The following is a 26,002-nucleotide window of genomic DNA, read 5'->3' as shown; positions in this document are numbered from 1 at the left end:
CCAACTTATTGAATGATGTGTAATTGGCTTTTAAATGGCATATTAACTTAATAATTACTGTTGAACACTCACATTGGCCCTGGAGAGCTAATTTTATATTTGCGGAGTTAAACTTCTCCATTATAAATCAATATTTTTAAATGCTCAATTTTTTTCCAGGTTTGTCAAACTTTTTTTTGTTTGAGTCCAATCAATTTTATTTTGCTTTCTGAAATTTTAAATTGAAACGGTGAAAGAATTCAGTGCTTTTAACTTCCTGACTTGCGGTCTTTGAGAATACTTCAATTTGATTGGCTGTTTGCTGGCTTCGCTGCTGCCGCCTGCCTGGAGATCCCCTCGACTGGCACCAGGTTTAAAACTGCTGTCAGGAAAAGGGAAGTAAGTCTGTGCCACAGAAACTGCTCGATCTTGAAACCTTAATCAAGGTCAGCAGTTTAAGTGCTGTTAGTTAGCCCCTGACCACAAAATCCAGTCCATTGTGTTCAACAGGCCAATGCGACTGGCTACAAAAATGTGCACAACTCTCTTACCCTTCAACTGCTGTTACACATTTTCACACCGACGCTGGACTAGCGACACAGAAATTCTAATTATATCTTCAGAATGAACTGTACATCCTGCAAGACTCCGAGATAGGAACTGGCAGCCCTTTACTGCACCTTCAACGTACTTCATGTTCACTGTCCTTTTAAACAATATGCTTGTTGTTTCAAACAAGGTCAATTGTTAAACAAAAATTCTTGCATTTGCTTTACTACAATAACATGGTACTCCATTTTAACATAATGCAATGGTGCTGTGTATTCAAGGCATTGTCTCCCTCTGATCAGTTTCTTCCACAATCTCAGCTGCAACGTGTTGTGGATGTTTAATTAAGTTTACCGGGTGGGGGGGGGGGTTACAGCTTTTATTTCACCAACCATGTTCGTTAACCGAGAGAGAGAGAGAGAGAGAGAGAGAGAGAGAGAGGGGGCCAAAATCTCCTGTCAAAATGGTGAGGTTAATGGTGCTCACCATTATTTTTGCTTGAATGCTAAAGTTTAGGCAAAAGGTAGATGCAGAGTTAAACTGAAATATTCAAAAAGTTGCCGCCAACAGTTATGCCACTTCACCATTAGCTTTGCAAACCGGCACCTTGCTGCCTGCATCAACTTTGAAGGTATAAAGTTACTGCATTTGCATGGTAGCTACGAGCTAAACTCGGTTAATTCTTGTCCATTTCTACCCGAGTACCCTTTTAACAGTTGTAATAATGAACAACCAACCTCTAACACTGAAAATTAGCTACTGCAAGAGTGGAGTCTCATTTCCTCAAGTTTTAGGTTTCTTAAACTCTTCTTTTGTCTTTTTCTCTTTCTTGCTTTCTATACCTGATTTAACATTGGATTCAGTCATAATTTACACCCCCTTCTCAGCCCTCATCCTATCTCCTTAACAAATTAGTTTGAAAATTGGTGAAATTAAATTGCCCTGTTCACAGGTCCTAGGTGCCCTGTTTCTCTTACTACATCAGTTTCCCCATCCACCCCCCCTTTCTCCATATCTGTTACAAAGCCATCAAACCAAAATACAACAGTACTATATAACTAGGCAACAACTCCAGCTGTTGATTGAATATCTTTAAAATGCTTTAGATGTTCAAAAAAGGTTCTAGTTATTTGCCACATGGAATGGACTACAGAGCCTGAACTTTTAATACATTGCTCGCACATCAGCAGTACTGAACGTCCCTGAAATCAACAACAGTGAGGATGTTATCAATAATTTGATATTACGCTTGCCTGCCAGCTTTTACTGGGGTCAACGAGGTTAATTTGCTACTGTTGCTGCCAAGAGCCTAACAACTGCACCAAGTGGGCTGCAATCTCGGTTCATGGTTAACCGCTGGCTGACGACAGTAGCAGTTTACACTCTTATCAGACAACACACAAGTAGGAGTTTTGCTATAATTAATCCTTGCTCTAATCATGGATTTGTAATATACTGAAGGGTCCAAAACATAAACCAATGCTCATTCCAAAGGTGCAATATCAGATATCATTCCTGGGGAGTTAGGACACCTGAAGATAGGTTACACCCATTCAAACTAGCAATCCTTACACAAGGAAATGTGTTCAAGAGCTCAAAGTTAAACTATCAGGAGACCATAGTTCTCCTCTCATCTGTCCTAAAAGGCCAGGAGCATCCACAGCAAGTCATGCTCAGAGGATTCCAGCAACACACTCAGAATGAGGGTTTTCTAAACAAGATTTCTTTAAAAATGAACAGGATATTTTGCTTTTCTTTCTGGAAAACTTTAGTGAATCAAATACCACCAAGCGTGGACACACTTCTTAGAAAGTCGACACCACCAGGAATGCAAACGTACATGAAAGTTGAAGCATTATGAAAACAACGGACCTCTGATAAAATTGACCAAAATAAAAAAGGCTAAAATGGCAATGCAGCATTATTCACAGAAAGACTATTGAAAATTGAAGCTTCCTCCCTAACAGCACTATGGGTGCACCTACACCACAGGGACTGCAGCGGTTCAAGGTGGCAGCTCACCACCACCTTCAAGGGCAATTAGTGATGGGCAATAAATGCTGGCCTCGCCAGTGACGCCCACATCCTGTAAATGAAAAAAAATATACCGTTCAGGATCTTATATATTTCAATCAAGTCACCCCTCACTCTTCTAAACTCCACTGGAAACAAGCTCAGTCTGTCTAACCTTCCCTCATTAGACAACCTGCTCATTCCAGGTATCAATCTAGTAAACCTCCTCGGAACCGTCTCCAACACATTTACACCCTTAAATAAAGAAACCAAAACTGCACGATATTCGAGATGTGGTCTCATTGCCCTGTATAGTTGAGGCATAACATCCTTACCTTTTATGCTCAATTCCTCTCATAATAAAGGATACTATTCCATTAGCCTTCTAATTATTTGCTATACCTGCATACTAACTTTGAGACTCATGCACTAGAACACCTAGATCCCTTTGCACCTTAGAATTCTGCAGTCAATTGCAGTTTTAAGTAACACTTTTTTTATTCTTCCTGTCAAAGTGAAGAACTTCACATTTTCCTACATTGCACTCCATCCATCAGATTTTTGCTCACTCAACCTATCTATATCCACCTGCAACCTCATGCCCTCTTCACAACATACTTTCCTATCTATCGGTGTCATCTGCAAATTTAGCTACCATGCCTTCACTCCCCTCAAAGTTATTGAGATAAATTGTAATAAGTTGGGGCCCCAACACAGACCCCTGCGGGACTCCATTAGTCACATCCTGCCAATCAGAACAAGGCCCATATATGCATACTGTTTCCTGCCAGCCAGCCAATCTTCTATTCGTACTAATATGTTACCCCCTACACCATGAACTTTTATTTTCTGCAATAACCTTTGCTGTGGTGTCTTATCAAATGCCTTCTGGAAATCCAAATACAGTATGTATACAGGCTCCCCTTTATTCACAACCCATATTGCTCCTTCAAAGAACTCTAATAAATTGGCTAAACATGTTTTCCCTTTCACAAAACTATGCTGACTCTTCCCAATTACCTTGAGTTTCTCTAAGTGCCTGGCTATAACCTCCTTAATGATCGATTCTAACACCTTCCCCACACTAGACATCAAACTAACTTTTTTTAAAAATTCGTTCATGGGCATTGCTGCCTAGGCCAGCATTTATTTCCCATCCCTAATTGCCCTTGTTCAGAGGGCATTTAAGAGTCAAACACATTGCTGTGGGTGTGGAGTCACACGTAGGCCAGACCAGGTAAGGATTTCCTTCCCTAACAGGACATTAGTGAACCAGGTGGGTTTTTTGTGACAATCGACAATGGTTTCATGGTCATCAGACTTTAAAATTTTTATTGAATTTAAATTTCGCCATCTCCCGTGGTGGGATTCAAATCGAGTCCCAAGAGCATTACCCTAATTCTCTAGAATACTAGACTGGTGACAATACCACTATGTCACCGCCTCCCCACTGGCCTATAGTTTCCTGCCTCCCTCCCTTCTTGAACAGAGAGGTTGTATTTACTACTTTCTAGTCTGATGGAACCTTTCCAGAATCTATGCAATTTTGGAAAATTAACACCAACCCATCTGCTACCTCATTAGCCAGCTCTTTTAAGCCCCTAAGGTGAAGACCATCAGGACCCGGAGACTTGTCAGCCTGCAGCTTCATCAGTTTGCTCAGTACTGCTTCCCTAGTGATTGCAATTTCATCAAGTTCCTCTCTCCCCTAAACCTCCTGATTTGCAGCTTTTATTGGAGTGTTTTTTGTATCCTCTACAGTGAAGACAGAGCAAAATATCTTTTCATTTCATTTGCCATTTCCTTATTTTCGACTATAAACTCCCCACTGTCACTCGAGAGGATCAACACTCACTTTACTTAGTCTTTACCTTTTTAAAATACTTGTAGAAACTGTTGCTATCCATTTTTACATTTCTAGCTAGCTTCCTCTCATACTCTACCTTCTTTCTCCTGGTTAACTTTTTAAATCAGTCATTCTCTGTCGTTCTTTATATTCTGAATAATCATCTGACCTGCCGCTCATCTTTGTGCAGTTATAAGCTTTTTCTTTAACTTTAGTTAACCACGGATGGTGGGTCCTCTCCTTAGAATTATTTTCATAGTAGGAATACTTATTCGGAGTATTCTGAAATATCCCCTTAAATTTCTGCCACTGCTTCTCTATTGATCTATCCTCTGGCCTAGTATCCCAGTTCACTTCAGCTTTCATGCCTTTATTCATTTAGGGAGCCCAGGGATACGGCAAATAACCTGGTCACTGTGCTTTGCAAATTCACCACTACTACTTATGTAATCGGTCTACAATAACTTGATTTTTGGCCTTACTTTGAAGCAAATAAGACCATAAGACGTAGAAGCAGAAGTAGGCCATTCGGCCCATCAAGTCTGCTCCACCATTAAATGAGATCATGGCTGATCTGACAATACTCAACTCCACTTCCCTGCCTTGTCCCCATAACCTTTAATTCCCTTACTGATTAAAAATCTGTCTGTCTCAGCCTTGAATATACTTCACAACCCAGCCTTTACAGCCCTCTGCGGTAAAGAATTCCACAGATTGATCACCCTCAGAAGAAATTCCTCCTCATGTGTTTTAAACGGGTGCCCCCTTACTCTGAGATATGCCCTCTGGTCCTACACTCTCCCACAAGAGAAGACAACCTCTCCGCATCTATCCTGTCAAGCTCCCTAAGAATCTTATATGTCTTAATAAAGTCGCCTCTCATTTTTCTAAATTCCAATGAGTTCAGGCCTAACCTACTCAACCTCTCTTCATTAGAAAATCCCTCCACACCCAGGATCAACCTAGTGAACCTTCTCTGGACTGCCTCCAATGCCAGTATCTCTTTCCTTAGATAAGGGGACCAAAATTGTTCACAGTATTCTAGGTGTGGTTTAATTAGTGCCTTGTATAGTTTTATCAAGATTTCCCTATTTTTATACTCCATTCCCTTTGAAATAAAGGCCAGCATTCTATTTGGCTTCCCTATTACCTTTTGAACTTGTATGCTAGCTTTTTGGGATTCATGCACATGGACTCCCAAAACCCTCAGACTGCAGAAGGCTGCAGCACATTCTCCATTTAAATAATATTCTGCTCTTCTATTCTTCCTGCCAAAGTGCATAACCTCATTTTCCCACATTATATTCCATCTGCCAAGTTTTTGCACACTCATTTAACCTGTCTATATCCCTCTGTAGGCTCCTTGTGTCATCCTCACCACTTCCTTTCCCACCTATTTTTGGGTCATCCGCAAACTTGGCAATAGTACGTTCACTTCCCTCATCTAAGTCATTAATATATATTGTAAATAACTGAGGCCCCAGCACTGATCCCTGTGGCATTCCACTAGTTACAGGTTGCCATCCTGAAAATGTGCCCTCTATCCCAACTCTGTCTTCTATTAGTTAGCCAATCCTCTATCCGTGATAATATACCACCCCCAACGCCATGGGCTCTTATCTTGTTAAGTAGCCTTATGCTCGGTACCTTATCGAATGCCTTTTGGAAATCCAAATATATTACATCTATGGTTCCCCTTTATCTATCCTGCTTGTTACCTCCTCAAAGAATTCTAGTAAATTTGTTAGGCATGATTCCCCTTCATGAAGCCATTCTGACTCTGCTTGATTAGCTTATGTATTTCTAAATGCTCTGCTATTACAATAATAGACTCTTTATAATAGACTCCAACATTTCCCCAATGATAGGTGTTAAGCTAACTGGCCTTTAGCCTAGCCTATGTTTTTTGTCTCCCTCCCTTTTTGAATAAAAGGTGTTATATTGGCTGTTCTCCAAACCTCTGGGACTTTTCTAGAATCTAAGGATTCTTGGAAGATTACTACCAGTGCATCCACGATCTCTGTAGCTACTCCCTTTAATATCCTAGGAACCCATCAGGTCCAAGGGAATTATCAGTCTTTAGCCCCCTTAATTTCCCCCAAATACTTTTTCTCTAGTGATAGTTATTGTATTTCTCTCTCATTTTTCCCCTCTTCTCTATTGTTACCAATGACTTGTTTTATGCACATAATAGAAGACATGCTATTCAGTCCTACCACTTAACATGCTTTTCAAGTGCAAGTTGTGCTCAATAATGGCAAGTGAAGCAGTACAACATTCACAATGGATTTGAAAGGGAAAATGTTACTTGGGACTATTGGCAAGAATTAACTACAAGCACGGCTATGGGTCCCACAGGTTTTATTCAACTGCAGATCACAAAGCAAACTGGAGAGACACGTTCCTGATTGTCAGACAGCGAGATGGTGGCGCACCCCAAGTTTCCTGCTTTTAGAAACCCCATTGACTGATTTCCCTACCTGGCTATGTTGATGCATTACACTGGAGAGGAGTCACCACTCTGCTCAGCCAGAAGTGTTTATGCAGCTAAATTTCAATTCTTGCTTCAAGGCTTCAATGTAAGCCCTTGCACTTTGAAAGTAGTCTGGATAGATCATTATCAGTGGTCCTATCTCCATTACACTTGGAACTGTGTTGCATTCCAACAGACCCTGGGATAAACATTTACTACAATACTTGGTTTGGTTTAGTTTATGTGGATTAAGACAACTTTACTAAATGATACTTGAAAATGAAACAAGAGGATTATTCTCGATCAATATATCCATTTACAAGGATTGCTCATTAGTGGGCAGATTGTTTTCCACAGACCTTTTGTTCTCTAGCAGCAAACCTTCAAAACTTTGGAATTTATGTCAAAGAATCCATGAGACAATGCTTATCTGCAGTTGAGGTACTCAGTCTTCTTAATGCCCTGCTGAAGACATATAACCTTTGCCCTAGATACAATTGAGGAGCTGAACAAATTCTATTATTTTTCCCCCCTTAAACTGGGACAAGATGGCATAGCTTTCAGCATCAACTAATACAAGAAATATACTTCCCAACCTTGCTCTAAAAAATATCTAGGGTGCAGGAAGTTTGGAGGAAAATGCTCAAGTGATTGCAAGCATTAAACAATGCAATACTGAATTGCAAAATTTAGTCAGTAAATAAAAGTAACCTTTACAATAATATCTATTGCATATTTAAATACATTACAAAAGAATGCAACTAAAATATATGGGAAAGAGACAATAGCTGTTGGGTTCACCTCACTCAGATGTTTGAATACCTTCGTTAAATAAAAATGCATTTTTTTCTTATTGATTTAGTTGATAAATATATCTCATATCAATATATCAATATGTAAGACTTAAATTTATGTAGCTCCTTTTATAACTTCAATGCAGCCCAAAGCAGCACACAATGAAGTGTAGCCATTGTCTCAATGTAAGTAATGTGCCAAACAAAGTGTGCACAGCAAGGACCCACAAACAGCTGTGAGATAATAACTAGAATTGTTTTAGCAACACTGGCTGTGGGATAAATATTGGTCAGGACACAGAGGTCAACACAACTACTTTTCTTCAAATAGTGCCATGGGGGGAAAAAGGTGTGGCCTCAGTTTAATGTCTCATATCTGAAAGGCTGTTTCTCAGGCAGTGCAGCATGCATGCCCTCAGTGCTGTACTACCATGTCAACTTAGATTTGGTGCAAGTCCCTGGAGTGGTACTTCAACCCAGAAGATGTGATCTCATTATTAAAAACCCTTCAGCTTACAATATACATATGAAAATGTGATTATTTTTAAAAAGCAAATGCCAATGACATCCAAATTAAGACCTCCAATGGACTTAGTTGAACCCAAATGGAAACGAGCCAGGTAAACACAAGCAGACACGCAGTCAAAATCTCTCAGAATAGGATCCCAGTCAGGACAAGTGAAGCACATTAAGTATTATGCTTACTGCACAACAATACCATATTTCCTCAAATTTGAGGCAATCACCCCCACGCGAAAACATGTTGCCCATTACCTCAAGACCGAGGCTCACGTGAAAGTACTGGATTCTATAGAACACTGGGGTAAAAAATACCTAGGCAAATCAATTCAAATTGAAAGGTCATTCAGCATCAACAACGCGTGTTAATTTCTTACATTTGGTGAGGGAAAAGAATGAAAAGCTTCAGCTGTTGTACACTACAGGGCCTGTGCTCATTGCTCAACCCTCCCTCATTAAAAAATCCCTCTTACAAAAGAAAAGTCCTTTAATCATCGGCATGCCAAATGAAAAAGGAAAGATTTACATCAACACTGAGGCAGCCTGGGATTCCCCATGGGCAGAAGAGAAGTCAAAAACAATTCACTTCAGCAGCGTCCGAAGGCCTCTCGTTTTTTGGAAATAAAGATTAGATCCAAAGGGGGCCCTTTTCCCTCTTTAACTCGTCATGATACCTTTGTCAGAGGGCGATTTTAACAATTTGCAAGCTTAAATTCCAGAGCAATGTTCAAAAATTACAGTACTTGTACAGCATTCATAGATCATGCTTACTTGCATTAGTTTAGTAATGATATAGCCAAGATATACAAACGCAATATAAAACCAACTTCAACTCATTATTGAAACAGACACTAAATTAAATGCATCAGGCAGATTCAGTAATATCTGTTGCAGCAATTAGTAATTTCGTGGAATTCACTTTGGAATAATAGAAAATCAAAAGAGAAAAATAAAATTACATCTATTCTCTTTTTAAATTGAAGCGTTAGCGTTCGAAAATGATACTCTACACCAGAATGTTCAACTGATAATGAAATATACAGGCCAATTCCTCTGGAAGGTCAGGTCTCTGATGAATCAGTGCAGCTGCGCTATGCACTACTCCCGTCACCAGCCCCTTTCCCAGTGGTTTCCGCACACACATACACACAAGACTAATGGTCATTATAACAAGACTTTCACCCTACAATGAAGTCAATTACCTGAAGCAGCTCTTTATCTCCTTGGATATTGCTCTCCCTACACAAAGCCGTTACTGTGTTTTTTTTTTAAAAAAGGGAACTTTAGCTCGGCTTCACCGAGCTTGGACAATAGCTGCAGATGAACAATGACGGTGCTCCCCAATCTCCCGTTATTTTCCCACAGTTTCCCTTTCCCTTTTATCTTTAGGTTGGAAAAATCTTAGAAAATCGGACGCTGCAAGCAAGTGCTCCGGAGCTATTAATGTGTCTTTGTTTAAGTGTGTGGACGCTAAGTTGATTTAGAATACCAGAACTAAACCCTTCAACAATCCGGAATCTTGTTAACAGTCAACATCTTTTGTTTAGAGCGCAGGTTTACCATACAGCACTTCTAGGAACGGAAGAATATCAAGATGGAACCTGAAACTTTCCTGGCTGATGTACACTTCCCCAGTAAAAGATTACTGAGAATCTGTCCCCTGTCAGTAGCTAAATATTTTGCAACCTTGCGGTTCATGGGTTGCTGTACATTTGTCTAATAAAATAATTAACCGCATCCAAAGTGCAAGGCTTGAGGGTCGAGGATCATGCGCTAAGACCGCACTGCTGAGTCGCCACTTGGGAGATGTACACTTCATTTCAATTTTTAGCTAAGCATTTATTTATTTTTTTTCCTCTTTTCCCACCCACCTTCCCTCCCTACCCGTAAACACCGAAACAAGAGCTCATCACTTTCACCCGGACCAGAATTTTGTTGTTATTTAAATTTGTTACCATATTAACATTTTGAAATCCATGCACAGCCGGTCCTTTGCGAACACATTTGACTGGACCTGATGAAGGCGAGCACGTTAAAAATGCAGGGGGCAGACAACCATTTAACTTTCATTTAGTGAAGTAAAACCAATTGCTGTTCGCTTCTCAAAATTTTTGTCTTGTAGCGTGTCTCCCCCCGCCTCCCCAACAACAACAAACACTAGATATATATATATATATATCTATATACATAGACCCCAAATTGCTGAATGTACCCCGCGGTGACTGAAAGCTAATCCAACAGCCCCCTCAGCGGTTGCACGGCAGAATTGTCCGAAGGAGCGCTCAAGTATTTGAGAGACCTTTTGCAAGAGGCTGGTGCAGTGAATGACTGAAGACTCCTCATCGGTAATGATATGGCGAACATCCCAGTTGGAAAGACAACGCAGACACTTCGAACCACTCATCAGGGGGGCATCGACACTCTGCGGACCTTCCAGAAGTGGTTAATTAAAACCGAGCGGCGTTTCTAATTTAATAAACGAATAAGCACGCCAATGTTCAGTCGGTTCCACAAAAGCAAAAATCACCGCTATTACTTCAAAGCTCGTGGCTTTCCAACATTGATGCACAGCTAGGATTTACCTCAGTTACTCACGAATTAACCTCATTATGGAAAAATAAACTTATTTGGAATGTGCAAAGAGAGAGAGAGAGAGAGTCCAGAGACAACTATTTGCTGAATGCAGCCATCACCAACACCACACTGAAGCGAGCCTTGCCTCAGACACATACCAGGGAGCTGTTGTCCTCCGGAGACCGCGCTTGGTAGCTCTGTAGGGCCACATTGGGCTCGCCCAGCAGCTCCAGGACCAAACTCTGCTGAATGTTGCGCACTGCCGAGCGCTTGCGGTCGAACATGCCGTGAGTGCCCACATCAGGGCTCCAGGTCGGGGCTTGCAAGAGTTCCACAGGGGACGGGGAAATCATCGGAGACAGAGATGAAGGGGGGGGGGGTAGGGAGTGGAGGTGGTGGTGGTTGGGGGGGGAAACACTACCAGCTTTAAAAAATCATGTTTCCAGCATTAAAACATAGACTGCAGAGGCCAGCGTTTCTCTCCTTGTTGTTGCCTGGCAGCCCTGACTCGCGGAAGCTGCCCGCTCTGTCTAATGAGCAACAGCTGCTGACCAACGCTGCCTGCCCCGCCCACTCGACATTCAATAACCCTCCTCCCACCCTGCTCCACATCCAGCTCCCTTCCCACTCCCGCTCCGGGCGCCGCAGATTACTTCCCACCCTCTCCCGGAACGCGGCTCACTCCACCAGCGCTGAGCTCATCCCCCATTAAAAATGAGCGCCCTGTGCAATCCGCTCGCGGCGAAAGCCCAGGCGCTCCACAAACTCTGGCGTGGAGTCCGCAAGGTGCGAATTGGGAAGCCTGGCCTCGCTCTGCGCAAGGCACGCTTGAGGTTAAAACAAAAACACAGGGACCACATTCCCTTACACGAAGTGTTCGTAATACTGATGAAACTCTTTTCCAGTTATCAACAGTCACAGATTGCAACTCTTTCGAGTACAATCATAGTTCTTGGTTTCCAGGAGTGGGACATGAACCCACAACCCTCTGATTCAATCAAAGGCGAGGGTGCTATGAACTGAGCCACAGCTGACGATAACGGAGGCTGGGCGAGGGTGCAGAGATTGACCAGAATGATACCAGGAATGAGGGGGACATCAGTTATGCGAGGGGGGGGAGACTGGAGACGCTGGGTTTGTTTTCCTTAAAGCAGAGGAGGTTCAGGGGGACTAAAAACAGCAAATGCTGGAAAGACTCAGCAGGTCTGGCAGCATCGGCGGAGAGAGAAACAGAGTCGTGCGGATTCGAGACGTTAACTCTGTTTCTCTCTCCACCGATGCTGCCAGACCTGCTGTGTTTTTCCAGCATTTTCTGGGGTTTTTTTTTTAAATTTCAAATTTCCAGCACCTGCAGTATTTTGCTTTTATTTCAAGGTTCAGGGGAGGTCGAAAGGGGTGTTCGAAAATCGTGGCAGAGGATATTCCGCAAAACTGTTTGCACTGGCAGGAGAATCAGTTATCTAAAGTTGCAGATTTAAAATTTGGCAAGAAAAAAATGCCATGGGTGGGGGGGGGGGGGGGGGGAGGGGGAGATGGAGAGATAATCTATTTATTTTAAATATAAACTCAGCAAGTTATGATGATATGGGATTCACTACCTCAAAGGGTGGCGGAAGCAGATTTGGTGGTAATTTTCAAAAGGGTGAATTGAGCTACGAGGAAAGAGCAGCAGGTGGACGGGACCAATTGAATCTCTTTTAGAGAGCTGGTACAGCCACAATGGGGCGAATGGCCTTTGTGCTGTAAGATTTTATTATAATACTCAGCAGTGAACTAATAAAGAAAAGACACATTTTATGAGAGAAATTCTGCCACTTTTCCTGGCATTCCTAGACATTGTCATCTCTATCTGTGAAGTAGCAGATTTAATATAACGTCAGTATGATTTGGGAAATGATGCCAATTATTTATAGAAACTTGGAAGTAAAAGCCAATCTCAAATTAGCAACATCATTCTTACTTACTGTGTTAACTGATATTTCCTAGCTGGCAAACTAATCGTGTAGCCACAGGTCCATTTAGAGCATAATACTGTGGCAATGACACCGAGAGGGGGCATCTCACTTTTCACACTACTGGCTAGGCTCAGCAAAAAATGGCCCACCCAGTTTGGGTTAGACACATAATATAGCTGACCAAACTGTAGATTTTGTAATTAGTCACAAGTTAATACTCCCCACATTATTTAATTTGTTCAAAAACACTGTGAGAGAGCACCTTCTCCAGAATTATATATTCCAAACAATTTTAGTGGAGGTTGGAAGGCAAGGTTCAGTTGCTGTGAGGAGGAGAGATCTCAATTCAATCAACAAACAGCTGAACCACAAACTCTGACTAGTACAACATAATTAGCAAATTTTAATCAAAGTAATCTACAGGTTGTAGCTGAAATACAAGTTTTGAGAATCATGCGTATCATGCTGTGGATGAATTCTACAAGATATAGCACTTCATATAGAAGATTACTGTTTTGAACTAATTATTAAAATCGTCTTGCTGAGAAGAGTTGAAGTCCATTCATACAACACCTTACACAATCCCAAGATGTCCCAATGTACCTTACAGCCAATGAAATACTTCTGAAGTGTCGTGACTGTATGGTAGCCAATGTGTACCTCACAAGGTACGACAGACAACAGCGTGAATGACCAGATCATCTGTTTCAGTCATGTTGGCTGAGGGGTTAATATTGGCGAGTAGTGCCATGGGATCTTTTATTTCTACTTGGGAGAGCAGATGGGATCTTGGTTTAACATCTCATCTAAAAGACAGCACTTTCAACAATGCAGCGTTCCTTCAGTGCTGCACTGGAATGTAAGCCTAGATTCTCGAATCCGCTCGGGCAAGTGTACTCCCACTGAGCCATGGCTGACCCCACAAAGCTACACTTCATATACCATGGGTAGGATTTTTAGTTTGGCGGGCGCGCGCAATTGGCGGGCCCGGGAGCTGTCAGGGAATGGGCCCCTGACCGCCATTTCACGCTGGCTGGCCAATTAACGGCCAGCCAACGTGAAAGGCACGCTGAAATGCTCAGCGCTGCTGGGATGGGGGTGGGAGGAGACGTAAGTGCGGGCGTGGGGAAGCGCTGAATGAAAGCTCCCTGAATGCAGAGAGCTGCCTCAGGGAGCTGAAGAATTTAAAACCAAGCAATAAAGATTTTAAAAACCAGAAAAAAAAATGTCCACGCATCAGAATCAGTCACCTGAACATATAGATGATGAAAATTCTGTCCAAACATTTTTTTTAATAACGGAAACCTCATCCTGCCCTTGGATGAGGTTTCATCAAAAATGCAAAGTCTACCTGGCAGATCTGCCTGTCTTCCAACTGTAAGGTTGGACGGACCACGAAAAATCGGAGTCAATTGGAACTTTAATGGGCTTAATTGCCCTCTTAATTGTCGGCGGGCGTGCTTCTGACTTTCGCGCACGCCCACCGACTGAACTATCCGGCGAGCACGGGATGACGTCGGGACGCTCGCCCGACATCATCATGTGCTATTTCACGCTCGAGTGGGTCGGGTGCGCGCCTGCACGCTGAGCTAAAAGTTCTGCCCCGTATACATGAGTATAGATTACTATAGGAGCCATGGTATTTGATTGTGGGTGAGGTGCATGTTTTAAGAAAAAGGGAAATCCTGGACTTGGCAATTTTAACACAGGTGAAACTGGCAAACCTTAGTGTACACACAAGAAATTCATCTTTTCTCGGTGGACTCACTGAAGGCGACAACTCCCCAGAGGATAAAGAGGCAGGTGGGTACTGGTGAGAGAAAATATCCCACTGTAACTGGTCACAGTTAATAGTGGAATTCATAAAGAAGCCCTCTTTTTTTTAAATGTTGGGTCTCTACACCATTCCAATTAACTCATTTTTGCATTACTGTACAATAGAGTTTTTGCTGTTTTCACGTTAAGTAGTGACACTCTGTGAAAAGATTTAAAACAATCCTGTAAAGTATTGTTCCTGCAGCTATATTATGGGCTTTCAGAAATTTTATTCATCACAAATAACCAGCACCTGTTATTTAAGAAATAAAATATTTAATCAGCCTATAATTCTGGATCATGTTCAAACCTTATCATGTGACACGATTACAAATTCATAATGAAACAGATGTTCGATAGAGTTCTGCCTTCTCGCTGTTGCCAGATTTAAAAAAGAATCTGTATTGCGATGACCTGTCTACCCAGAAACTTGCCAGGAAGTTCAGGGTTAGAGACATCAGCGAATTCCCCCAAGTAGATTTTCCAGTTAAGGAGGGGCCTGCGAGTTTCCATTGCTACGTTTTCAAACCTGATTTTCTGACTGTCCATTTTAATAGCGAGTGGAGGTGGAAAGCCCAGCCTTTGATTCCTTTGTGAAAGATCTCATAAAGTGCAGCAGCAGGGTGGGCTAGAGGATAATGTGGAAAGGGATAAGGAGGCAGGTGTGATAGATGTGATAAAATATCCCACTACAGCTCGTCACAGTTGGTCTTGGGATGTACACAAAAATTCCCTTTTCTGAAAAAAGTGCTAGCCTCTACACCCTTCTAACTAAACCATTTTGAATCGTCGTAGAAGATGTAGATTTCAGCTGTATTCATGCTCAAAAGTGATGTTACGCTGCCAGCGAGACTTGAACTGGGAAATACGTGCGTGGGGACATTGGCTGTGATGGTCTCTCTGACTCAACAGTCCAACATTGGTCATCTAGGCTTGTATAGTTCAGTAATGTGACAAAGCAGCCATACATGGGAGCCCGCTGTAGCATTTGTTGTCTGTTAGCCTCAGAGGAGGGGTACTAAAAGGAAAAGAGTTGGGGGAAAGAATGGAAGCCAAAACTAGACTAAAACCTAAGTGTCTTTTGAGGCACCTCTGGCCTACATTGGAAGAATCCCAGTTGGATTTTGAGCCAACTGTTTTGGGATCAGTTCATACCATCGAAGCTCCCCTCACTGTGGAGTGAGGGGAGTGCAACCATGGACAGGATCTTCCAGTCGGCGAGCAGGGAATCCCAACATCACCCTGCGCCATTTCCATTTTCAGGTCGGTGGGGGCGCAACCGAGTCAGCTGCATGCCCGCCGACCTGTCAACGGCCTATTGAGGCCATTGAAAAACTAATTAAAGTAATTAGTGGACTTGCCCATTCAACCTTAAGGTTGGCGGGCAGGCCGGGAGCCCTGGCGGGCTTCGGAAAAAGCACGAAACCTCATCCATGGGCAGGATGAGGTTTCATGAGGGTATTTAAATTTTTATCAAACCTTTCAATAAAAGTTATGGACATATCCCAGCTCATGTGACAGTGTTACATGAGGGGACATGTCAGGGAAATTTTTTTTATCATTTCTATAAAAAATTTTAATTCCGAGCCGATCTCCCTGAGGCAGCACTTTGCCTCAGGGAGATCTGTGCGCTCTTTCGTGCACATGCGCAAAAGAGTGCACTCCCGGCTGAGGGAATCCCCCCACGCCCGCACAGGGAGCGCACAGTGCTTCCTGGTGGACGTCACGCTGGGCAGGCCTTAATTGGTCCGCCCACGTAAAATGGCAGTGCGCCCCCGATCGGGGGGTGCCAATTGGAGGCCCACTTGCCCGCGCCCGCTCCTGCACTTACCCCCATAATTTTCCGGGTGTTTGCATGTCCCCACCAATGCAGCTTTAGTGGTTGGATTCATAGCTGGCTCAAAGAGATCAATTTCAGTTTTTCAAGCACTACTTCAGGGAGGATTGAAGTTTTGGAAAAATGCACAGATTTGCTGTGATTTGCAATTCCATGTATATTTTAATAGGAACAAGGCAAGACGACAAAGGAATGTGAACCGAGACATCACAATGTACAACAGTCTGGGTTGATTACAATCACTGCCTATTCCCCTCCTTTTTTTCTATTTACTGCATCTCAGGTACTTGATAACTTCCATGGAAATTGAGTTCTTGATGACAGAGGAGAAAACCTTCACACGACGAACACAAAATACTCACCATCTCTGGACTTAGAACACACTCCAGCAAAGTAAGAAAGTAATAAGAAGAGTCCATTCAGGTACAATTTGCACTGAAGTTTGAGAATTATCCCATTTAAACTCTGGGTTCCCACGATTTGTCTAAAATTACAATATTACAGACACAATTATATAGCACCATTCAAAACCTCAGGATGTTCCAAAGCTCTTTATAACCAAGTTAAGTACTTTTGAAGTGCAGTCAGTGTTGTATGTAGGAAATACAGCAGCCAATTTGCACACAGCAAACTCCAACAAAGAGCAACAGTATAATGACTGGATAATGAATACGATGTTAGCTGAGGGATAAATATTGGCCACAACATCAGAAAGTACGCCCATGCTCTTTGAAATGGGTTGTTTTAAATCCACCTGAGGAGGCAGGGGAGGCCTTATTTAACGTTTCACTAAAAAGACAGCACTCAGATAATGCAGCACACCCTCAGTACTGCGCTTAAGTGTTAGGCTAGGTTATATGCTCAAGTGTCTGGAGTGGGTCTTGAACCCACAACCTTCTGGCTCAGAGGCAAGTGTTACCACTGAGTCATAGCTGAGTGGTATATTAATAAGGAAGAGCTCACATTCAACTGAAAAAGCAGGTTGTTATTCACCAACCTCCATGCCAACCAACTAACCAAACACTTGTATGGGGATGAATCACACAGCTCATTCTGCTGCTATTCCTCCACAGGAAACAGGTGCCAAAATGCTACAAATTGGACTGGCTCAGCATATGGAAATCCCCTCACACAGCACTTCATTCAGCTTCTCGTAACAGAGCAAATTAACTATAACAAAGATGAAAAATTCTAAATATGTCTGCTGTATTTAATAATGTAAAAAGTCAACTGGGGGTGGGTGGTGCCAGAGGATGAGGAAATTGACGAAAACTGCGCAAACTGTTAATTGATAGCAGAATAAAATCCAGCCAGTGCATTTAACAAAAATAGAAACGCCAATACTTAAAATTAAACAAAATGACTGAACTGAAACCCATTAATCAAGGAATGCATTCAAATATTCTATTGGCCTAGCTTAATTGATGTCAGTGAGTGTACTGATTGATTTTTAAAACGTTGAATTGCTGAACTTGGTAATGCTATAACACTGCTGATATTGCTGTCATTGATGATGCAAGTTGACAGCAAAACAAGGTAATGGATTGGAGGGGCTGACAGCAATTAAGCCAAACAAGTATACACCTTCCACTGTCAACTTCCTCATTTGTGTTGTGGGTATTTATGCACGTGATGGATTTAATTTAAAGCTACAACAAGCTTTTAACTTCAGGGGGGCTGTTTCATTTTCCCTCCATCTTATCAACATTATCATGGCTCATACTGGAAAAGATCCAACTTAAGCACCAATTCAAAACAAATTTGGATGGGTCCACAAATGACTATCTTACGCTTAACCATGTTTGGCAACGTGCAAATCGCAGGATAAATAAGCAAGCACTACTTTCACATGTGTTGATGAGACTTTACGAAGTTGCCGTATATACTTACAGTTAGAACCACAAAGCTATTGAAATTTTTTTGGTCCAGTTTGGCAAGATTTTGTTCACGCTGCCTTATCCTGACTCTTTGTATGGAAAACATATTTCCAAGTAGTTGTCCCATTTCCCATTTAGTGCTTGATTTTCTGCCTCTTGTGTTAAGTGCCTTGGGAGGACTTGTTACATTAAGATATCATTGAAGTGCGAGTTCTTTTTTTGATGATCTCTGATTCTACAAACTGTATTTGAATTAATAAAACTTCAGACTAAAGTTTCTGATTCCCCTGATCAATATCTCCTCTGTATTTCTGGCACTTGGCTTATGAGCTAGGTTCAGTACTGACTGATGAGTTCAAATGAAGCCTCGACTTTTGGGATAGCAATCTCCCAGTTGCTGGCTCGAAGGGTCCTATGTGGAAGGAGCTTTGGGGAATCTTAATTTTTAGTGCAGCGCTTCCCAAACACAAGTAATGGCGACCCAGCACTGATCCCAGCACTGTCCCACTATTCGCCACAGAGCTGTTCAAAGTGCATCCTCCGGTATGAGCACGTCCAACAAAGTCCACAGTTAGCCCATCAGAGCGTTGAACTGAATGGCCAGTTAGGGCACTGAAAGAATGACCAAGTGAAATGCTGTCCCATTGATGAACTGTTTGGAAAAAAAATTGATGTACCAGCCAGAGTCTCCGCTCGATAGTTGCCATTGCTGCCTCAGAGCTGGTGCCTCCAAATGATCGGCCTGTGGCCCCAATGCAGATTGCGACCCACAGTTTGGGAACCCCAGACTTAGTGGCTAGGGGGCACAACACAAAACTGACTGGAGGGCCCACAGGAGAGCTGGGGCTATCGTTCCAACAGTGGAATACAACTGATGCCCTTGAAAATTGAACAGGAAATGTCACACTGATGTAACTGATGTACTCTAAAGGTTAGGGCTAATGCAAATTGTTGGGCCAGAGTAGAGGGAGCTTTACTCTGTTTCTAACCCATGCACCCATTCCTGGCTTGAGATTGCTTGATGCTGATCACTATCTGAAAACAGAAAATGGTCACATTGCCACTAACATCTCTCATCTTCACAGAAGGAAAGGAAAAAAAATGGTTCAATTTATCCCTTGAAACTTCTTTTGGGAAGTCTTGACTATAACATGAGTTATTTTAGAGATTTCATTAGCAAATCAGTGGACCTTTGCCTAGCAAATGTGAATTCTAACCTTTCTGTTAAACGGCATTCAATATGGATAAATCACTATGCATTACATCCCGCCAAGGACAAAGCTTTACCTGATTCAGCATAACTGAGATAAATATGAAAAGATTAAGCCAGCAAGTCACCGACAAGATGCACTGCAGCAAATCATCAAGGCTTCTTCAACAGCATCTCTGAATCCTGTGACCTCAATCCCCTAAAAAGACAAAGGCAACAGCTGCATGGGGCACCATCACATCCAAGTTCCCCTTCAAGACACACCATCCTGATTTTTTGGACATATATATACTTCATTGTCTCAGAGACCAAATCCTCAGACTTCTTATAGCCCTGTGGGAGTACCAATTCACCACACAGACGGCAGCAGTTCATGGCGCTGCCCACCGCCACCTCAAGGGCAAGTAAGGATGGGCAATACAATGCCCAAACCCTGTGAATGAAGTTTAAAAAACAGCAGGCCTGAAAAGACTATACTACCATCCAAAATAAACTCAAGGGGCATCACATCCTGCTTCAAATTATCGTGAGCCATCACAAGCTTGGCAGCAGGCCAACCTTCACAGCATTACAATATCATTTCCTAAGGATTTGCTGCCAATAAACCCTAAGATACAGTATCAGAGTCAAACAGCATAGAACGAGGCCATTCAGGCCATCATACCTATTCTATCTTTGAAATGAACTGTTCCAATCGTCCCATCCCCTGCACCTACTGTATAACCCCGCAAATTCTCACGTAAAGTATTTCTTGGATTTATGGGGGAAAATTTTCTCCCCGTTGGGGGGGGTGGGGGGGGTTGGGCAGGAATGGGCGGACGTGCAGCCGATTGCCTCCCGCGATTAAGGAGCGCAGAAACCGCCCTGAGGCACAGAGCGGTCTTAGGGAGATCAGAGCTCAGTTTAAGTTCTTTAAATTTTAATAAAGAAAAAAAAATTTAAGACATGTCCCCTCATGTGAAAGTGTCACATGAGCTGGGACATGTCTATGAATGTTATTAAAAATTTTTATAAAACTTTAAATACCTTCATGAAACCTCATCCTGCCCGTGGTTGAGGTTTCATGATAAATCGAAGGCCGCCTGGGCTCTTTGCCTGCCCGCCAACCTTAAGGTTGGATGGGCAGCTCAGTTTATTGTTTTAATTGATACTTAAATGGCCTTAACAGGCCTTTGACAGTTCGGCGGGCGCGCAGCTGAGTTGGGTGAGCACCCGCCGAACTGAAAATCTGAATGATGCCCGGTGATGTCGGGATGCAGGCCCGATGTCACCGCGCATCATTTAATGTGTCGGCGAGCGGGCCCCGCCCCCGCTCGCCGAGCCGAACATTCTGGCCATGAAAGTGATTGAATCTGTTTCCACCATCCTTTCATTCCAATGCATTCCAGATCATAGCCCACTGCCCAACAATAGCTGTTGTCCTCTCATTAGGAAGGAGTTTTAAAAAAGGCGGTAATATACCATGGCCAGAATTTTCCGGCCCCATTGACGTCGGGCGTCATGGCAGGTGAAGTGGGACAATGTGACGAGAAGGCCAAAAATCAGTTTCACGCCAGCATGAAAGCATAGTGGGATCATCCAATGGTGTCCGCCATGGCGGAACGCCAATCCCGCTGGAGGCCGGCGTGAACCTGCTTTGCAGCCCACTAATTGGATGCAAAGTAAGGCCCGACCGGAATCATCCATGGGGGGGGGAGGAACGAGTTCGGAGGGGCAAAGGAGTAAGGGTGGAGGAGGGAGTAAGGGTGGAGGAGTGAGTATAAAGTGGGGGGTATCCAGGTGAACGTGCAAGGAGGGATTTGTGGAGTCAAGGACTATCTCCTGGGGAGTGAACTGAGGGTGGGGGTGGCAGGAGGGAATGCAAGGGGAGGACTCGCGAAGCCTGCAAATGAAACTGAAAGACAACATTACACATTATTCAGTCAAAGTGAATATACTTTCAGGTTATAAAGTGACAAAATGTGTTCATCCGTGCAACCACTTGTGATCAGAAATTCGGAACTTTTCTAGGCCTACCACTTCTCCTAGGCGCTGCCCTGACACCCGCAGGAGGGGTGGAGACAGCCTGTGCAATAGTTGGCCTTGTTGCCTCTGATGACTTGGGCATCCATCCTCTATAGAGCCAAAGGCTTGAGGGGCCCCGGCTTGCTTCGCCTGTCCTCCTGTGGGCCAGTTGCTCCCTCCGCAGTGACAGAGGATGAGGTTGAGGGGGTTCATAGGCAAAGATAACTTGGAGGGAGAGGACAGCCTCTGAGATTCCTAAGTGGATGACCAGGGACGTCCAGCTGCCGCTCCTCCTCCCTTCGGGTGCCCGAGGGCCCTGGCCTGACCCCTTGAGGGGAAGGAACACCTGGAGGGACGTCAAGGTGCCCCATTTCCCTCTCGCGTTGCCACTGAAGGAACTCACCCTTGTCTACTGCGATGGAGTGCAGGTCTGAGCACATCTCCACACTGCTGGACCAGGCTCTCCGTGGTATTCGCCATCTTTCCCATGGAAAAATGCACACCTCCATGTGCACACCATTTCATCAGAGAGCAGGTGGATGCACTCCTCCGACTTACATGCCACTCTGTTGAGGGTTTCCAACAGCTCTGCATGGTGTTCTTCCGTCTTCTGCTGACTCTCCACAATGAGTTGGAAGGCCAAATCCAGAGGCTCGTCATCTGACTCGGACCTCACAGATGCCTCATCCTCAGCAGTCCTCCGAGTGCCGGGGAGCTCAGCTGAACCTGCCTCCTCCTGCTGCAGACACGTGTCTGTGTGGTGACCACCAGGTTATTAACCCAACCCTGCTCTAGATCTAGGTCCCACCGGGGTGTGTGTCTCTGCACTGGTGGAGGGTGTGAGCAAGCACTGGGACCGGTCATTAAGGCTGCTTATTTCCACTTCTTCAATGGAGGAAATGTCCTCTTGGTTGAAGCTGAGGACCTGGATGGAGCTGAGGGACTGGCTGGCTGAGGGTCTCTGTTGTTTGGCAGAGCTCCCTGTGAACCAAAGTAGAGATAATTAGTGCATGGCAGCAGAGTCAAAAGCAGGAGAGAGAGCACTCACAGTTGCATTGAGAGAGGGATGACGTGGTGCATTGTCCTCAGGTGGATGTTTGCTGCCGACCTCACCGTCACCGCAGGCATGGGCCACGTCCTCACCAGTCAGCACAATGGCACACTCCTCAAAGTAAGTGAGGGGCCTAATGTGGGCCACTCCACCCCCAGTCTGGGACCTCTCCCTGCTGTTGTGAGCCAGCTTCTCCTGCATGAAAATAGATGGAGAGACCTCCTACAGCCAGTGCAGGGTAGAGGACATTGCGGTGGCCTTCCACTGTGTGCAGCAGGTGCTCCAGAGCAGCATCACTAAATTTGGGTGCTGCCGTCTTCTTTGCTTTCGGAACCGTCTGTCGCCTATAGCAGTCCTGGTCTGCAGACATGAAGTAGGCTGCACTCTGGTGCACTTTAAATATGGCGCCTGGAGCGAGGAAGCACTGAGGTCACGGCGTGGTGGGCAAATCCGAGCCCACCCGATAGCGATCCGGCATGTTCCCCGTGAATGCATAGTTAATGAGGTGGGATGCACCAGGAACGGGACGAAATGGCGCGAAAAGCCGCCATTGCGGCCGGCGAGTAAAACGTCCTTTTTCCCGCCCGCTACCTGGGACAATTCTGTCCTACGCGCACCTGACATATGTTCAGCCACTAAGGTATAGTTGACAGTTGTCAATGGCTTGGAACATGATCCCGTGCTATTCTTTTCTATCTATAAATCAAATACTTGTTCTAGTTAAATTAGGCTGGGCTGCTCATACTGAATTATTGTGCTTCATTTATCTCCTGTCTGGAAAAGCTCAACTTACTGTTCGCAAAGTCAGGGTCATTTCTGAAGACTAAAAATTTGCAAAATGGGTTAGTGATTAGCATTCATTTGTTCAAAAAGCGAGACTATAGGTTTGTTTTCATTCTCAATTATTCAGCGTTATCTGTTTGAAATTGTATGCAAAGTAGTTATTGCTGCACATAATGCCACAGAAGAAAGGGAAGAGCAGCTGCCAACAAAATGTCTGACAGCTTTGATGTTGAGAATTCATTTCAATGTAAAATTTCAAAGCCTGATTTGATTTAAAGTGAAGTATCCTTTTTTGATGGCCACTGTTCAAAACAATTTTATTTAAATCTGCATGGTACATAAGTTAGCCAGATGACATATTGCATATATTAAATTGCAGTTGTAAAGCACGCACGCCTCTATTCCCAAGGCCAAGTGACTGTAGTTTTTGGGGAATACATATCGTAGCAAGTTGATGGTCATAGTGGAACTAAACACCGGTATAAAAAGTGCCATAAACTCCAATTGAAAGGAAAACACAAGCATTGGGAGACCAATCAAAAAACCAATGCCTGATTGTTCATCTCATTGCTGCTTTGAATGAACTTACTGTACACAAGATGGCTGCCATGTTTGTTTAATACATTACTGCACTTCAAAGTAATTCATCGTGTGGCAACTTGAGAATTGAAGAATGTTACAGCATAGGAAGTGGCCACTTAGTCCATCATGTCTCTGACAGCTCTCTGGCACAGCTAGCAACTTGATTCTTTACCCTGCTCTTTCAATTATTATGCCTTCTGCTTCCACTATGGTTTTTAGCAGGGTATTCCAAGTGTGATCAACAATTTGCATTCCAAAACATTCTTGTAATCGCCCCTTTGTTCATTTGATGATCACAAATTTAAGCCCCAGCGTTACTCCTAGTTTTCCAGTTAAGTGAATCACTTCTGTGATTCTCCATGTCTTTACCATTCTTCGTGTAGTATGGGTCTCGAAACCGAGTACCATGTTCTAACAGTGCTCTAACCAATGATCTGTGTAGGTTTAGCATTTATCACTTTGATACTCTACACCCATATATGGATCCCACATGCCTGAGAGATGTAATGGGGTATTACATAAACTTAATTCTTTCAAAACTTTTTTGACTCAGTTGGAAGCCAGTACTGCAAATTTAACATGGTAAACAAATCATTCTTGGGATTGACATACTGATCCCAGACTTAGACCACAAAATTGTGGGGAAACCACGCACACTTTGTCTGGATCAGTGAAATGAGAAATAATTATTGTAACAAACCTTTTCCTGCTCCTCCTTCAGGTACTGTGCCCTAAGAGGGCATTGGCGACCATGGACTTCCCATGGATCGGTCTTGGGACTGCAGTGGTTTGCCATTGTCACCTGCAGTATGACTGACCAAGAGACTCTCCCGCTCTTACCATCTGCCATCGGACGTATTGGAAGGATTTGCAGGCTGTTTGACCACATAATGAAAGCACCTTCTGTGGCCACTGCCCAGAGCTTCTGGCCCAGAGATAAGGACGATACCCACTGCAACAAGCCTTTCAGGAAACCTGAAAAGTTTTGAACAAATCCTATAAAAAGCTTCTAAGAGTCTAGCAAAGGACACAAGATGCCCTTCTAAGCTTAAAAGTTTAGATGGTGTACAAAAGTGTTCCTAGGCAGATGTTCAACTCCTCTGGATCTGCATCCCAACATTAGCCATTGCCCAAATAGAAGGAGATAAAAGGCCTCGTGAAAATTAAAAGTAACGGCTTTTGTTGAAGTTGGATGTAGGCAGGACAGACTGAACAGGTACGTTGTAGATACATTTGGTTGGATGTACCAGAGGTCAAGGAAGAAGAGCTGTGGTTTAGGATTTAATACAGATCAGATGATTACAGTTGAGCTGTCAGAGCTGTAGACAGTCAATCTTGGCTACATCTCAATAAATAACTCCTTTTACAAAAATGTTTTCTTCAGAAGAGCTGCGGAGTGCTCTGCCTGGTGACTGGATAAGTCAGCACAACTGTCCAGACTTCCATTAAAATTGAAATACATTTTTAAAAGGTTATACATACTTTCCAACCATTTACAATGTCATATCAAAAGCTGATTTTGTTTAATGTTGTGTTTCTGATATCCAGACATGTGAAACATGCCTTTATACATCATACATCATCTCCCAAACACAAGTGGTGCTAAATATATGCTGACTATTGCTTTTGGTAGTACAGAACTTGAGTATCGCTGAAAAAAGGCATTTTTGTCAAAGTTTTTGTCTTGCACTCATCAGGACAATCTCAGGAATACCAATGTCAGGGGTAGCAACAACTTTATACTGTATGAGAAGAGAGTGTTGATTGGTTGGCAAGTGGTCTCAACACCTCGACCAATTAGAGTCCACTTGCCAACCAATCAACACTCTCTTCTCATACAGTATAAAGTTGTTGCTTCCCTTGACATTGGTATTCTTGCAATTGTCCTTATGAGTGCAAGACAAAAAGCTTCTACAAAATGTCTTTTTTCAGCAATAGTCAGCATATATTTAGCACCACTTGTGTTTGGGAGATGATGCATGGTATTTAAAGGCATGTTTCAGACGTATGTATATCAGAAACTCAACATCAAACAAAACCAGCTTTTGATATGACATTGTAAATGGGTGGAAAGTATGTATAACCTTTCAAAAATGTATTTCAATTTTAATGGAAGTCTTGACTGCAATCAAGCACCAGAA

The 26,002-nt window shown here is 43.3% G+C and overlaps 1 protein-coding gene across 3 annotated transcripts in view; it reads right to left on the bottom strand.

The window, feature by feature from the left end:
* Nucleotides 1-26,002, bottom strand: part of rgl1 (ral guanine nucleotide dissociation stimulator-like 1) — a 177,639-nt gene that overhangs the window by 105,731 nt on the left and 45,906 nt on the right. For 2 of the 3 annotated variants that reach the window (XM_078561564.1, XM_078561565.1), the window contains exon 1: nucleotides 10,906-11,126. The exons of the other annotated variant lie outside the window; for it this stretch is intronic. In XM_078561564.1, coding sequence (XP_078417690.1) covers nucleotides 10,906-11,100 — 195 coding nt within the window. In that variant the 5' untranslated portion in view covers nucleotides 11,101-11,126. Of the gene's footprint in view, nucleotides 1-10,905; nucleotides 11,127-26,002 lie in introns of those variants that run through there. 3 annotated transcript variants of the gene reach the window in all.

Source organism: Cetorhinus maximus, chromosome 17, assembly GCF_964194155.1.
Source record: "Cetorhinus maximus chromosome 17, sCetMax3.hap1.1, whole genome shotgun sequence".
Taxonomy (NCBI): domain Eukaryota; kingdom Metazoa; phylum Chordata; class Chondrichthyes; order Lamniformes; family Cetorhinidae; genus Cetorhinus; species Cetorhinus maximus.
The sequence above is the reverse complement of the archived record's forward strand: the minus strand, read 5'-3'. Positions and strand labels throughout refer to the sequence as shown.